The sequence below is a fragment of the Balaenoptera borealis genome (assembly GCF_965194805.1).
Source record: "Balaenoptera borealis genome assembly, chromosome: 10".
Taxonomy (NCBI): domain Eukaryota; kingdom Metazoa; phylum Chordata; class Mammalia; order Artiodactyla; family Balaenopteridae; genus Balaenoptera; species Balaenoptera borealis.
The window spans coordinates 13,588,800-13,605,432 of NC_138874.1; the positions used below are offsets into that span (position 1 = coordinate 13,588,800).

The 16,633-nt window shown below is 47.4% G+C and overlaps 1 protein-coding gene across 1 annotated transcript in view; it reads right to left on the reverse strand.

Moving 5' to 3' along the window:
• Nucleotides 1-12,278: 12,278 nt before the first annotated feature.
• Nucleotides 12,279-16,633, reverse strand: part of GNPAT (glyceronephosphate O-acyltransferase) — a 30,743-nt gene continuing 26,388 nt past the window's right edge. The window contains exons 11-16 of the mRNA XM_082407764.1: nucleotides 16,168-16,247; nucleotides 15,163-15,303; nucleotides 14,788-14,887; nucleotides 14,610-14,703; nucleotides 14,064-14,125; nucleotides 12,279-12,589 (exon numbers count right to left, since the gene is read on the reverse strand). Of these exons, the coding sequence (XP_082263890.1) occupies nucleotides 12,546-12,589; nucleotides 14,064-14,125; nucleotides 14,610-14,703; nucleotides 14,788-14,887; nucleotides 15,163-15,303; nucleotides 16,168-16,247 (521 nt within the window). The 3' untranslated portion in view covers nucleotides 12,279-12,545. The remainder of the gene's footprint in view (nucleotides 12,590-14,063; nucleotides 14,126-14,609; nucleotides 14,704-14,787; nucleotides 14,888-15,162; nucleotides 15,304-16,167; nucleotides 16,248-16,633) is intronic.

Genomic DNA, 16,633 nt, shown 5'->3' on the forward strand with positions numbered 1-16,633 from the left:
GGAGGACACAGGGCAAACGAGTGCCCCCAGGATTGGAGAGACGGGCAGGCAAACACAGGGGGTCTCAGGTTACGGGACCAGAGGCTCAGAGTGAAAGCCACCAGCGGCCGGTGCCCCTGGTAGGACACCAGAGCTGGGCCTGGCGAGGTGCTGGCAGACCAGCGCAGACAAGTCTGAGGGTTAAAAACTCCAGGGGAACGCAGTCGAAGGAGAGGGGGCAGTACTGTGAAATTTACCTGCCACCAAGCTCGAACTGTGAATATCAGAGGAAAATCCCTCAGGCTTCCGGCACGGGGAGGCGAACGGGACAACTGGAAATAGGATGGAGCGCTCTACTCTTAACAAGCCTGCCCTCAGGAGGAGCTAGTTAACCGGAGACTAAGCTGCCAGGGTACTAGCAACCTAGCTGAAGGGAGATCCCCAACTTCAGCCCGCTCTCGCCATCCTGTCCCAGCTAAGCGGGGAGAAAAACGCTGAGAAACAGTTGTGAAGTTCACGGTCCAGGAGCACAGGCTCCTTGAAAGAAAGAGACGTAACCCCAGAACTATTAGCAGGCTCCCACTATGCCCACACTCACCATCACATCACTAAAGGCCTGTTTCCAGCAGCTCCTGTCACCTGGTACAACAGGAAAAACAATTTCAAGGCGTACCCAAAGGCAAAACGCACAATGAAGAGAGAGAGCCAGCATCAGATCAAGGAGTGACAGGGATGTTGGAATGATCAGACCAGGGATTTATTACGACAGTCATTAATGTGTTAAGGGCTCTCATGGACAAAGTAGGCAGCAGGCGAGAACAGATGGGCAGTGTAAGCAGAGATGGGAATCCTAAGAAAGAATTTTAAAGAAGGCTAGAGATAAAAAACAGTCATAGGGCTTCCCTGGTGGCGCAGTGGTTGAGAATCTGCCTGCCAATGCAGGGGACACGGGTTCGAGCCCTGGTCTGGGAAGATCCCACATGCCGCAGAGCAACTAAGCCTGGGCGCCACAACTACTGAGCCTGCGCGTCTGGAGCCTGTGCTCCGCAACAAGAAAGGCTGCAATAATGAGAGGCCCGCGCACCGCGATGAAGAGTGGCCCCCACTTGCTGCAACTAGAGAAAGCCCTTGTACAGAAACGAAGACCCAACACAGCCATAAATAAATAAATAAATAAATAAATAAATAAATAAATAAACAAACCCAAAGTTAAAAAAAAAAAAAAAACAGTCATAGAATTGAAGAATGCTTATTAGTAGACTGGACCCAGCTGAGGAAAGAATCTCTGAGCTGGAGGATATATCAACAGAAACCTTGAAAACCAAAAAGCAAGGAGAGCAAAGACTGGAAAAAAAAAAAACAGACCAGAATATGCAAGGACTGTGGGACAACAATTATGGGTAATATACCCCTAATGGGAATATGAGAAGGAGAAAAAAGGGAGAAAGAAACAGAAGAAGAGATTGAACAAGTTTTTACTGTAGCGTTTTTTGTAACAGCAAAAGATCAGAAACTACCTGGGACTTCCCTGGTGGTCCAGTGGGTAAGACTCCACTGCTTCCAACGCAGGGGGCCCGGTTCAATCCCTGGTTGGGGAACTAGATCCCACATGCATGCTGCAACTAAGAGTCTGCGTGCTGCAACTAAACGTGCTGCAACTAAGACCCGGCGCAGCCTAAATAAATAAATATTTAAACAAACACACAAACAAAAAAAGATTGGAAACTACCCAAGGGCATATCCATAGGGGACTAATTTAACAAACTTCAGTGTTTACATACAATGTAACACTATGCAGCTTAAAATGAATGCCTTCTCTCTGTACTGATGTGGAAAGGTGTCTAAACTATGTTGTTAAATATAAAGCAAGATGCAGAATAGTGGGATAGTATGCTACTTTAAGAGTAAAAAAGGAGAAAATTCAATTGTATATTATATTTAGCTAAGAGTGGACTCATCATAAACTGTCATTGGATTAAGGGGATTTGAGGTTGCTAGTTCCTCTAGTGGTCTGCCAGAAGCAAATACCAAATCTTTCACTGAGGATGATAAAATTCTCAGAGTCTGTAGTTTTTTTATGTACAGTGTTTAGCCCTCAAATAAAAATAATGAGGTCTATGAGGGAAAGAGACCATTTGATTAAAACCCAAGAGAAACAATAGATAATAGAAAGAGACTAACAGAGGACCCAGATAAAAGAGTTGTCAGGCACAGACTTTAATATGTTCTCAGGAATAAATAACAAAATCGAGAGTTTCTCAGAGAACCGGAAAGTAAAAGCCAACAAACAAAATAATGAAATGGAGAGCCCAGAGCTGTAAAATTCAACAACTGAAATTGAGAACTCAATAGATTGATTTAAGAGTAAATCAGGGGGCTTCCTTGGTGGCGCAGCGGTTGAGAGTCTGCCTGCCGATGCGGGGGACACGGGTTCGAGCCCTGGTCTGGGAGGATCCCACATGCCGCGGAGCAACATGAGCCACAACTCAGGCCCGTGAGCCACAACTGCTGAGCCTGCGCGTCTGGAGCCTGTGCTCCGCAACGGGAGAGGCCGCGACAGTGAGAGGCCCGCGCACCGCGATGAAGAGTGGCCTCCACTTGCCGCAACTAGAGAAAGCCCTCGCACAGAAACGAAGACCCAACACAGCCAAAAATAAATAAATAAATAAATAAAAATTAAAAACAAAACAAAACAAAACAACTCACATTATTTAAAAAAAAAAAAAAAAAAAAAAAAAAGAGTAAATCAGGGACTTCCCTGGCAGTCCAGTGATTAAGACTTCACCTTCCAATGCAGGGGGGTGTGGGTTCGATCCCTGATTGGGGAGTTAAGATCCCACATGCCTCATGGCCAAAAAACCAAAACATAAAATAGAAGCAGTATAGTAACAAATTCAATAAAGACTTTTTTTTTTTTAATTAATTTATTTATTTTTACTTTTGGCTGCGTTGGGTCTCTGTTGCTGCGTGTGGGCTTTCTCTAGTTGCGGTGAGCGGGCGCTACTCTTCATTGCAGTGCGCGGGCTTCAGTAGTTGCGGCACGCAGGCTCAGTAGCTGTGGTGCACGGGCTTAGTTGCTCCGTGGCATGTGGGAATCTTCCCAGACCAGGGCTCGAACCCGTGTCCCATGCATTGGCAGGCAGATTCTTAACCACTGCACCACCACGGAAGTCCCAATAAAGACTTTTAAAATGGACCACTTCAAAAAAAAAAAAATTAAAATGGAAGGGTAAATTAGATTCAGCATTAGTGACCCGGAAGGCAGGTTAGAAAAAGATACTCAGACTAAAACACAAAGAAACTTTTAGAAGGGGCCTCAGTGACATGCGGAATGTGGATAATTAGAACCTCAGAGGAAAAGAATATTTTATTTTCCAATTTTCGTCTTTATTTTCTCTTTTTGCCCTAATTTGTGAGAAATGTCTTCATCTTCCAACCTTCTACTGAGTTTTTCATTTCCTATCTGTTTTCATGTTTATTTTCCCTGAGCTCTCTTTTTGTCTGACTGTCCCCTTTATAGCGTGTCTTTTATCGCGCGGAGGCTATTAAGAATATGTGGTTTCCTTGTTGCCACTATGAAGGTGGCCCTCGGGCACACCCCAGGGTCTGGGTTCTCCGTGCTGGCACTCCCCACCCTGCCCCGCCTGGCGCCCTCGCCCCCACCCAGCGTCGATTTCTGGACTCAACAGTAGATGGAGTCCCGCAGGACAAACCGCTCCCCACTCGCCTGGCCCCAAGACCTTCTTTCTTTTCTGAAGAACTTCAGGGCCAGGTGCAGGAGGCGAGAGGCAGTGGGCAGGAAGCAGGCATCTCTCCCTCCCGCTCCTTTCTTGGGGCCCTGCTTCTTCCTGAAAATCCTATTTTCTGCCTTGGGTTTAAATCAGTGAAAACAAAAGCCAAAAAGCCTAAGAGGGAAACATTTTGCAGGTGATGCTTTTCCCTTCCACCCCGCTGCTGACTTCCCCCAAGACAAGGAGGATGAAACTGGATGATGTGAGCGGTGAGAAAGGAAAAGAAAAAAACATACGGAGAAAAACGAAAACATCAAGAAATATTCATCCACAGGTGTATATAGCACATATGTATACTGGGTCTCACCAGGATGGTGATTTTAAATAAAGAACGAGAGAGAGAGAGAGAGAGAGAGAGGAAGGAGGTGATGGGTCTCGGTAATGACAGTAAAGCTGCCGTCCCAGCGGGAAGCCCTAGCAGCCTCCCCGTGGGAACCTGTCTCCACTCCAGGGCGATTCGGTCCTTAGCTGGGTCCCAGGGCATCTTAAGTGACCCACCCCTACCCCTTGGACCAGCAGTTTTGCTGCCCCAGGTCCCGCCCTGAGCAGCTCTGGGCCGTTGCCTGGGCTCCTGCGACTCCATCCCTTTGGCCTCTGGCCTGAGATTGGACGTTATCGTCCTGTTAGCCCCTACTTGTTTCACGAAAAGCATTTGGGGAATGGAAACAGCAAATGGAAATGATTTAAGTCATCACGTCACGGCAGGTCCGTGCAGCTCGCTTTCCTCGTGGATAAAGAGAGGATGATCTTAACGGGCACGACCGCACGGTCGTCCCGAGGATCAAACGAGCTAACGCTCGTCAGGCTCTCGTGACAGTGCCCGGCGCGGAGCTGGCCCCCTGTAAGCGCTGGCCAAGCAGAAGCAGTCAGGCCCGGGTTGTACCCCCGAGGGACCTGGCAGGGACACAGCAGCCCAACGAGGCCTCGCCCACGTCCCGACCTCAAGCCCTTCGGCTCAGAGGTTGCTGCACCTGACAAACAGCACAATGGGTTAAAGGAAGCTTCAGTTTTCTGAGCAGAACATTACCTTCGATTTCAGTTCATGAACTTGACACTTAAAGAGCGTGATCTCCTCCTCTGAGGCCAAGGGCAGCATGAGCCAGTGGAGATCCCACGAGCGTCCCACCAACAGGGATCCCGGGTAACCCGCATCCCTGGGGAGCGCTCTGCTGGCCGCGAGGGTCACTGCCCACAGGACAAGCTGGGGACGAGGGGGGCTCCCGGCCTGGGCAGCACCCACGTGTGAGCACAGACGAGGGTCAGCATCGACCTGCTGGGGTCAGGTATCTGACCCTTACTGGAGGCTCCCCGTGGGTTAATGCGCCCCGGGTGAAATGGGTACCCTGTCATCCTCACGGAACAGAGGAGGAAGCTGAGGCATCGGGGGGTGGGTACAGGGTGGCAGGCTCCCGAACAGTAGGCTTGGGCCTGGGTTGGCGCCCGGTCCAGCTGGGAACGGGCCGCACGGCTGCCCCACGGGCACGCGGACAGGAGGAGCGCAGCCGGCAGGGCCGCCTGGAGCGCGCTCTGTCCCGCTGCCCTCTGGGCCCCAAGAAGCAGGGGCCGGGGGCGGGCTGTGGCCCCGCTGCCCTCGCTGCCCCCCCCCACCCTCTCCCGGTCCTGGGGGAAGAGGTCGGAGGACTCCGTGGGCCCTTAGCCCAGCTCCAGCCCTGCCTGCCCTTCCTCGTCTCCTTCCCGGCGCCCACGCGGTCCTTTGCCCCAGGAGGGAGCTCTTTCCCCTGCTTTCTCCTCGCACGTGGAGTCTCTCCCCACCCCCCCCCCCGACCCCCGACCCCTCGCAGTCGTCACTGCTTTCGTCCTCAGCTGGCTCTCAGGGCCAGCTCCACGGTACAACGGCTGACTGACATCTGGTTCCTTGAGCTTCTCACTGTGTGAACTGGGGTGAGTGATTTAACCTCAGCCTGTTTGGTCAGCCACGCAGCGGAGTGATAGCAGCATACCGTCTGCAGGAGTAAAGGACACAACACACGTAAGGGATTTAGGACGGTGCCTGGCACACAGCAGGGGCTTAATATACGTTAGCTGCTACGATCACCGTTGGTCTTTAAGGGGCAGGCGGCGGCAGCCTGAATGGGTGCCCAGAACACCCGCGATGGGAGGCAAGGGGAGACCGGGCACTGAGCGGTCCAGCGTGGACGGGTCCTGTCCCCACTGAGTCGGCAGAGCACACACCAGGGTTCCTCTGGGCGCAGCACTGGTGCGGGCGGCTGGAAACCTGCAGAGGAACGTACACGGTACAGCTCTCCTGCCCTGAAACGGGACTGAGGTCTTCTAATTTCACACTCTTTAACGCGCTTCCGAAGGAGTCTAGTCCCAACTCACAAAAGAAGCATCGTGAACAGATAAGAAAGAAAAACAATGTCATTGAAAAAATGTAGACGTTGATACTGCTTTGCCCAGTAAAATTAAGTTAATAAGTGCTCCTGTTTCAGAGTATCATTTTTATTTATTTATTTATTTATTTATGGCTGTGTTGGGTCTTCGTTGCTGCACAAGGGCTTTCTCTAGTTGTGGCGAGCAGGGGCTGCTCTTCGTTGCGGTGCGCGGGCTTCTCATTGCGGTGGCTTCTCTTTGTTGCAGAGCTTGGGCTCTAGGCGCGTGGGCTTCAGCAGTTGTGGCACGTGGGCTCAGTAGTTGTGGCTTGCGGGCTCTAGAGAGCAGCCTCAGTAGTTGTGGCGCACGGGCTTTGTTGCTCTGCGGCATGTGGGATCTTCCCGGACCAGGGCTCGAACCCGTGTCCCCTGCATTGGCAGGCAGATTCTCAACCACTGCGCCACCAGGGAAGCCCGAGTATCATTTTTATTTATAGAGAATCCGCATCTGTTGCTGTCCCTGCCTGCTGGCAGGGTGCTACCTTCCTGGTTTGGCTAAGGCATCGTGAGTCCTGGCCCTGCCCCTCCTTGCATGGGGAAGCTCATCATGACCCGAGAACTGGCCACCTGGGGAACCTCGACTGGCTTCCGCCCAGTGTCCCCGAGATGCGTGCCTCCTTAGAGCCGTCAGATGTAGGTGCTGTGGTTGGAACGCCAAATCCACCCTGGTGGGGCGGCCTGAGAATCTGTGTGTTAAGCCAGCTCTCCAGGTGATTCTTAGGCAACTAACACATAAATACTGCTAATTACGACCATATGGATGTGGTCTGCTTTAACCGCCAAGCTCGCCTGAAGAAACTGATAAATCGTCCTACCTATGAGAGTTTCCCATGGGAAGAGGAAGCTGGACAAGTCGCTTTGTCTCTGCTTTGTCAAACTGAAGCAGCCAGAAAATCTCATTTTTTCATTTCCAGTTAATGCAGCTGAGGCAGGATCACACTTTCTAAGAAAAGTTCATTTTTATGTTAGCTATTTGTGGAATTGTTTCCTTTTTGTTCTCAGTATTTAAGGGCTCAATTCCCAAAGAAAACATAGGTTTCAAGCCCTGAGTCTACATAGAAGCAGCTAAGACTTTACTGGACCCCAAATCCATATTTTTCCCTGAGGTAATTGTAATCTTTCCTCTCAGCTCCCTCTTATTTCATAGTCAGTAACTTCTAATAGGTTTCTTGTTTCCTGATTACCGGGAGCAGCTATCTGGTTTGGTCCACACAAAGCAGCAGAAGATGCTACTTCAAGCTTCATGAACCTCCCAAGCCAGCAAGGTTTGGTCTCAGGGATACACCTGTTCACTAGCTCTTTGCAGATCAATATAAATAGGTACTTGGTGGCCCAGGGCCCCTCTAGACTGGCTCAGATCCTTCTGGTGTAGCCTGTGATGGAAACTTTCTCCCCACAGGGCAAACTGGTTTTACAGAAGATTACCTAATAAAAGTCACAATTAAAATGACAAAAAATTCAGAAGGGCCATTCTTTCACAAAGAGGTCATACGTATGCTTCCAATATGTATGCGCAAACATTTTTTTTTTTCTGAAGTAGGCAGCTAAGAGAAATCTGGCTGAAAGATTGCAGGTTGAATGCTTGTAAACTGAAAGCCAACAGTTTGATGGTAACTGAGTAGGAGATCTGAGCCTTAACCTGCAGGAGATGAAGCCAAACAGTTTGTGCCATAGACCCTAGAGAGCAGGTCTTAATAGCTGAGACATAAAAGCAACCTACGTGTCCACTGATAAATGAATGGATAGAGAAACTGTGGTATACATATACAGTGGAATACTACTCAGCCATGAAAAGGAAGGAAATCTTGCTATTTGTGACAGCATGGTTGGACCTTCAGGGCATTATGCTAAGTGAAATAAGTCAGATGAGAAAAGATAAATACCATAAGATCTCAATTACTCTAAAGAAAAAAAAGAAAAAAACTGAGGTCATGGATATAGAGAACAGACTGATGGCTGCCTGAGGCAGGGGTTTGGAGGTGGATGACATGGGTCTGGGGTCAAAAGGCACAAACTTCCAGTTATAAACCGAGCAAGTCCTGGGGGTGTCATGTATAGGCTGGTGACGCTACTTAATAATACTGTATTGCATATTTGACAGTTGTTAAGACAGTAGGTCTTAAAAGTTCCCATCACAGGAAAAAAAGAATTCTGTTACTATATTTGGTGATGAGTAATAACTGGACTTATTGTGGCAATCATTTTTCAATGTATACAAATACCAAATTATTATATTTACACCTGAAACTAATATAATGTTACATCAATTATATCTCCAGTTTTTAAAAACGTGGAGAAGAGGGAGACAGAAGAGAGGACCAGGAGGACACGGTGTGAGGACACAGCCTGACACCACAGCTTTGAGGGAGCAGGAGCCAGTGAATGTGGGCCGCCTCTGGAAGCTGGGAAGGCGAGGGAACAGATTCCCACTAGAGCCCCCAGAAGGAGCGCGGCCCTACTGACCCCTGGATTTCAGCCCGCTGAGATTCCTTCCAGACTTCTGACCTCCTAAACAGTACAATAATACATTTGTTTAAGCCACAAAAACTCCCTGAGAACAAAGCACATCACCTGCAACTTTAGAACTGAGATTCTAAAGACTTTCTGAGAAAGCAGTTTACATTCAGGAATCAGAATGTTCTAGTCAACTTCAGAAACCAGAAGACAATGGAGAAATGCTTTTCAAAATTCTGAAGGAAAATTATTCCTAACCTAGAATTCTATGCTATTTTCTTTCTTTCTTTTTTAAAAAAATTTAATCTATTTTTTGGCTGCATTGGGTCTTTGTTGCTGCGCGCGGGCTTTCTCTAGTTGCGGCGAGTGGGGGCTACTCTTCGTTGCGGTGCACGGGCTTCTCATTGTGGTGGCTTCTCTTGTTGCAGAGCACAGACTCTAGGTGTGCGGGCTTCAGTAGTTGTGGCTCGCAGGCTCTAGAGCGCAGGCTCAGTAGTTGTGGTGCACAGGCTTAGTTGCTCTGCAGCATGTGGGATCTTCCCGGACCAGGGCTCAAACGCGTGTCCCCTGCATTGGCAGGCGGATTCTTAACCACTGCACCACCAGGGAAGTCTTCTAACCTAGAATTCTATACCGAGCTAAGCTATCAGACAACGATGAGAGTGGAAAAAAAGATATTTTTAAACAGGTGAAGTCTAAAATATTAATCCCTCATACCCCTGGAACATGGGCTTCACTGACATTAATAAACAAATAAACAAAAAGAAAGACATGGGATCCAAGAGGGAGGGGAATCCCATGCAGAAAAGTGAAGGGAACTGTTAAGGTCACAGTGACGGGAAACCCCAGGTTGACAGCTATACAGCAGGCCTCGAAAGCAACCAGCCCAGCCAGGGTGGGCTCTAGAAAAATGATGTGTGTGAACCTACTGAGGGGGATTCACACTTCTGTCAGAGTTGATAACTTTAATCTGGAAAAAAAAAGAAGTAAAGATACGAACAAGTCAAAGAAGGCATCAAAATCTGTTTTCTACCCCACGTTGAAGGATTCCATTCTATTGGTGGGAGGAAGAAGGGATGTCGGGAAAAGCTGTGATTTCCACCAAGGCCCAGCTGGCCTTGGAAGATGGCAGGTGTCTGCGAGAGAGAGAGAGAGAGAGAGAGAGAGACAGAGAGAGAGAGACAGAGAGAGAGAGACAGAGAGACAGAGAGAGAGAGAGAGAGAGAGAGACAGAGAGAGAGAGAGAGACAGAGAGAGAGAGAGAGACAGAGAGAAGGAGGTAGAGATGGAGCAATGCACCACCCCATAATGCTGTTGGGCTGAACAGCTGGGCTGAGACCTGCTCTAAGTCAGGGATGCGAGTGCCTAGGGCCATACTGACCACTCCAGAAGCACCCAATCTCATTTACTCTGAGAAGCCAAGGAGGGTTTGTCCCCGTCAGGAGTAGCAGTAATAACAGGTTACACTTACTGCCAAGGACTGTTTCAAACATTTTACTGACACACGTTTCTCACAACTCAAGAGGTATTAGCATCATCCCCATTTTATGGATAAGGAAACTGAGGCTCTGAGAGTTTAAGCAAATCACACGTGAACACAGGGCTACTGTACGGCAGAGTTGGATTTCATAGCCAGTTGGGCTTTGGACCTTGCATTCTTAGCTGCTACATTATACTGTTTGGATGGGAGACTGTCCTGGAAAACCAGATGCTAAGGGTCTTTCTTTTTACTTACTTCAAAGCAGGGGCAGCTCCAGAATTTATAGATTGGGCGGGGGTGTGGAGGGGAAGGCCTTAGGAACAGCAGTGTGGCTTGCAACTGCGGTGTGTGCAGGAGCTTGTGTGCGGCAGGGTACAGGATACACGCTTTGAAGCTCTGTCGGCATACGAAGCGTGCTGTTCTTTGACTAAGACTTTAGGTTGACTTGGGTGACTTGGGAGGGTTTGAGGAGACTGAGAGGGGAAAAGTGGCCCCTGCCACCTCCCACAGCTGTCTCCCTCTGCTGCAAGGCCTCATTTGGTTTGGGTTGCACCCCGTTTTCCTGCCTCTCCTCTGTCTGCTTACTTGTGTGGTTCTGATGCCAGAGCTGGCCAGGAGACAAGTCTAGAGCCACGTGCACCCAAAACTCCAAGGTCTTTGTCCCCAAACCTGAAACGCATTACGAACAGGTCTCAAAGTAGATAAAAGTCACCTTAGTCTTCAACACATATACTCATGGCATGAGAAGAAAACAAGTAACCAAACTGGGTGTACAGGGATTCTTTGTAAGGCATGCCTACGCAGCTAGAATTGGCCAGGACCCCGCCTCCCCGCTGCTCTGGTCTCCCTGGAGGGCAGCAGCTCAGTGCTGTTTGGCTGGCACGCCATACAGCCCTCAGCCAGGAACAGCCCAATTGACTCCTCAGCTCTTAGGCAGCCTCAACACACGCCAGTCTTCTCTGGCTTCCCAAACAAGCAGAGCCACACGGAGGGCCCCTCTGCCCCCCACACACGGACTAGAGCAATGGCTCTCCAATCCGAATGTGCAGCAGAAACAGTTTGGCCTCTGGGGAACAAACGCACACTCCAGGAATTTGCATACAGACAGTCCTACAACCACATGTCGAGAAACTTTTCAGCATTTCCCACGGCACTTATATTCCTGTTCAAATGTTTTACAGGAGTCTCTAAGCCACTACAGATGTTGAGCCCTGCTGCTATGGACTCAATGGTGGCCCCCAAATTCAGATATTGAAGCCCTAATCCCCAGTGTGACATTATCTGGAGATGAGCCTTTGGGAAGTAATTAGGGCTAGATGGGGTCAATGGGGGTGGGGCCCTCATCTGACGGGGTTAGTGCCCTTCTAAGAATAGACAGCAGAGAAGACTGTTCTGTCTCTGGGTGCACAAAGAGTTAATGTGAACACACAGCAAGACGGTGGCCTCCTACAAGCCCAGAACAGAGGCTTCATAATGAAACCTACCTTGCTGGCACCTTGGTCTTGGACTTCCGGCCTCCAGAACTGTGAGAAAACAAATTTCTGCTGTTTAAACAGCTCACTCTGTAGTATTTCACATGGCAGCCCAAGCAGACGAATACACCTGCCTTTCTTTTAAATTTCACTTCCCGTTAACTCTTGTTTCAGCCACATTTCAGGTCCTTTGGAACCAATCCCAGGACATTTCGATCACTATTCTTTCTGCACACCCACCCGCCGTACCTCCTGTCACCTCAACCCCACACTTCGAGGACTGGCTCCTCTCACCCTAATTCTCAGCTTAAATGTCACTTCCAGTAGTGGCTAGCTGTCAAGTTTTTTGCTGTTCACCCACCTTATTTCAAACTTTTCTTCCCTTGAATTGTTAAGCCTATTTATGATACTTCTCCTAACTTCTCTTTGTTCCATGTACTTTCTGTAATTCAGTTTTATTGATTAAGGCCCTTAGGTGGCAAAATTTACTGTAAGCTAGCTACCATATTACAGATCTCTGTCAAACGTGCACTTGTTTGAGGAAACTTTAATTAAAGAAAGCCAGGAGAAGTCTAAGATATGCCCTTTCTAGTAGTTTTCTTTTGATGGCCAGAGCCTTTAGACTCGATGCTGCACTTTAATTCAGAAGTCAACGTAACAGTTTAATACATGTAATAAGTTAAAAAGTGTTAGTGAAATAGGAGCTGGGTTTTGTTTTTCCAAACATGTTTCCGAAAGCCTGTTTTATTTTAAAACACACACGGAGTTGGACACAAATGCCTTTTTAACCATCGTGGAGGAGATTTCACGGATTGCTTAAATTGGTCACTCTTCCTCTCTACTGAGCCCGCCGTTCTTGACACCTTATGAAGGACGAGAAGATGGGTCTCTTCCTTTGCTTCCCTCTTTGTTGTAATACGAGTCCTTGGATGACAGTAATTATACGACCAATTTTTCCGTAACCATTTGGCGATCACTAAAGCTTTGCAGTTGCCGGTTTTCCTACCGGTGTCTTACCACCTAAGGGAGAAAGACAGAGACGGCTCATGAAATGATATTGAGTTTGCCCTTCCTTGTACAACTGTTTAGGCACTGGCAAAAGAGAAACACATGACACTTGTGCAGAGTTTTACAGACTGACAAAGCACCAATGGAGACAGCAGCGCCCTTCGCAGAAGAAGCAGCGGTGTCTCAGAGGCGATGGGCATGGCCAGCCCCACAGCCATGTTTCCTGAACTTCACGTCTAGCATGGTCTAGTACATTCACACTCACATATCTGCCTTCCGAGAGGAAGAACTCAATCCCGTCGTCCTCACGACGAGGGCTTCGGGGTTTGTTTTAGCTTTATGCCCCTCTCACCAAATTCAAAATTGAGTTTCAAGGTTACGTATTCTGAAAGTTCAGACATACTGTAAATAGAAGACTGGGGGGAAATTCCCTGGCAGTCCAGTGGTTAGGACTCCGCGCTTTCACTGCCGAGGGCCCAGGTTCATTCCCTGGTCAAGGAGCTAAGATCTCGCAAGTCGCGGCGCGGCCAAAAAAAAGAAAAAAGACTGGGATTTCAACCTACGTATTTTCTTCGACAAGAAATTAGTATTTTCACCTTCCCTATCTCTGTCAACTACACCTTTGCCCTCTATACTTTTTTCTTCAATGACTCTCCTTTAACCATATGCCTGCCCTGGTTTTCCCCTAATCCCAACGGACATCTATCTAAAGCTCTTCTATACAGGTTTGACAAGTGTACTGAGTTACGATTAGGTACAAAAATACTACTTGTAAGAATATCCACTCAGTGAGCTAGTCCTTTTTCAATATAATCAGCAGACAACTATTTTTTTCAAAAGCTAACACCCTCCCCTTCTAAAGTCACCCCATCATTCCTATGAGAAGTGTTCTCTACCTCCTCTGACCTTTCAAATCTGTTTATATCAAAAGTCTTGACTCTTACTGTATACCATAAACAAATGGCCTCGCCTTTTGGGGCTGGACTATTTCTTTATAAGCTGATAGGACCTGCAGAAGAGTCTGGATTGGATTATTCTCCCAAGGATGTGCTATCAGCCCCCAATTTCAAGTTCAGAGTCTACATATGATGTGGACATTGACCCCGACCCCTCCCACGGGAAAGAAGAGATCTGAGGGTGGAGAGGGAGCAAATGAATCCAAGGACCAAAACGAGAGGAATTTTCTTGATGTTCACCAGGGCTAGATGTAAAGGGTCTAGATCTTGGACCCTGATTAGTTATGTTAGGAGCTGATCATTTTTATGCTGTATAAGACCACCTATTTTATGCCTGTTGTGTCTTCTCTGTTAGTTTTCTCCTTAGTTTCCTTGAGAAAATTCTAGATGATAGAAATAGTTCTCTGAGTATACTAAAACCCTACTGCTGTTCATTTTGATCAAGTATTTAGTGCCATACTTTCTTGTTTTACTATATGTTGATAAATGCAATGTGCAAACCCATCATATTTTTATTAAACAGCACTTACCAAGCATTTCTTCTAACTTTGTTGTGGCAGGTTCATTCACAGTAAATATATAATCATTATTTCTAGGAGAAAAAGTAACAAGCTTTCTTATTGAATAAACTAAGAGGAAAAGACAACATTCATTATTTATATAGTAAGACTACTTTGAAACAGTCTTCCTCAGGGCTAGTTTTAAATAGTTGAAAGTTGTGTGTATATATATGTAAGATTATACATACACACACACACACACACACACAAACACTACATGCCCCGCCCCCCAACTTTTCTTATAATTAACCTATAAATTTCCATATTAGGTCGAAGCTAAAACGCTGGCCTAAAGCACTTTCTTTCTTTGCTTCAATATGGTTTTTATTCACACCCACAATAAAATTCGCATGGTAACTCAGAGTGACTTAGCTAATCAGGACATGGATAAGTGAAGCATGATGTAATGTTTCCTAGATCCTGCATTTCCACATCTCTCTCTCGACTTGGTGCTCAACTGTTCTGAGCTGTCGCTGCCCCCTGAGCTCACGCTGGGCGCCGTGCACAGTTACTTACACCTTCTTCTTCTGCACCACACCGAGCCTCACAAAAGCTGCTAAGGCATTTTTTTGTACATCGGAGGATAATACATCATAACACTGTGAGGCACCTAAGAGAGAGGGAAAGGGAGAGTTAGTGGCTTACTTTCTGTGCTCAACTAACAGAAGTTACCCCCCACAGAGGTGTGACTCACCTTGATCGAGAAGCTGACCTGTGAATTTTCTAACTTTCACCAAGTACTGTTTCTCAGTGAAGTAGTCTTCTTCTTCGTTCAAGAGGTATTTGCAAATTATCTGAGTTTTAAGAGGGAGGATGAGAGGAACAGGAAGTGAAAAAGAGCAGCCAAATACAGGAGAAGAGTAAATAATTTTACACTGCCCCTCTTAACAGAATGATACATTACATGAGAGCAGAATAAAGACCTCCCCCCGAACCCCGCCAAAAAAAGTTCTACCTTTCACCTGGGGAAGACATTTGCTCTTCAGACCAGAAACAAGCACAGGGTAGGAAAGTCTTAGTTATATTTGCTATGGGAGGATGAAGGAGAACTTGCGAAAGATTTACACACCTGGTAAGATTCCACAAAAGGTTTAAAGAGTCCTATTAAAAACTCTAACACAGTATTTCCTCTTTCTGTAACTAGGATGTCCCTTGTCGTCACTTGCGCGGCCTCACTTTTACAAAGCAGGTAACAGCCTTCTTCAAAGTCCTGCAGGGGGAGGGGAGAAGACAGAATGCGTCCTCTAATTTGTAACTCAGGTCAGCGACCCACTGCTGGGCTCAGCACGTGCAGCCCCGTGCCCTCCGAACAAGGGAGGCTCCAGCTAACTCTGCAAGCCTTCCCGGACTGTTGTGGCGGTCAGACAGGAGCCCGCGCAGCACTGTTCCCGCACTCACAACGCTGAACCTCAAGTACAGCAAACACCGAAAACCTGATGAGCCTCAGAAATCGTCACCTGGGCCACAGATTTGCCTTCGCTTTGCACTGACGAGCCATACTCCTTGCACTTGAATAGAAGTGCATGCAGCAAGTCCAAAAAGTACTGAGAGTCATGTTATGCTGAGAACGGCAGTCCTCATTTCCTACTGAATCAAACCTGTGGCCCTCAGCATAACGGACAGACACTTAAGCCAGTTGTCAATGCTGGCACTGCCCCCAGCCCAGCAAGCCAGAAGTCCAGCTCTGGGAGCCCGATCCTTCACCTGCTGTCTACACCACCAGGCAGGACCACTGTTGTCTAATCGCAAAGCAAAAGGCCCTACTCATTCTAACAAGTGGTGCTGGAAAACGTGTGCTGGTTGCTAAATTTTCTAACAAAACAGAGTTGGTTTATTTACAGTGGCTGCACTGATGGTTCAAAGATTTGGTTCCTCTCACCAAATAATCCCTACATTATTGATTAAACCTGACCAAGAATTAAAACAGAGTTTGTTGAACTGTGAGTGTCCATGTTTCTCTTTTGTTCTGCTGCACGTAGCCTTGAAGGGAGGGAAGACACACCCGTGAATCCAAGCCTAACATTTCCAGAACTCACACCGCAAACACACTTGCTCTTTGGCAGTAAGGATTTACCTTTAGTGCATTTCCTGGAAGAAAGATGAACTCATCTGAAAAAACATTGCATAGGAAGCGAAAGCAACTGTAGACATCCTCTGGAAATAAATTCATTACATAAAATTACAACTCTGCTTTTTAAACATTCAGGGAGTACCAAGAAGTCCATGATACTCCAAAATGCAGTATTTTAAAGGCATATTATTCATATACCAGGGACAAGAATTCCGGCCCCCAAAGGAAGCTATAACCAATCCAAATTTTACCTACAGAGAAACTATAGGCTAGCATAGTTTCAATGGTTGAGACTGAATTACAACCAGGTCTCTAACCGGTCAGTCTGGTAACGAGCAAGAGGCCACATTCCGCAGAAGCCGGGGTACCTCATTTCCCCTGTACGTGGTTCCCTAGCAGAGAAGGAGAGGAATGGCTTCCTTCATTCCCTTCCACACTCATATCTGCTGATGTCTCTACTGTACCCTTA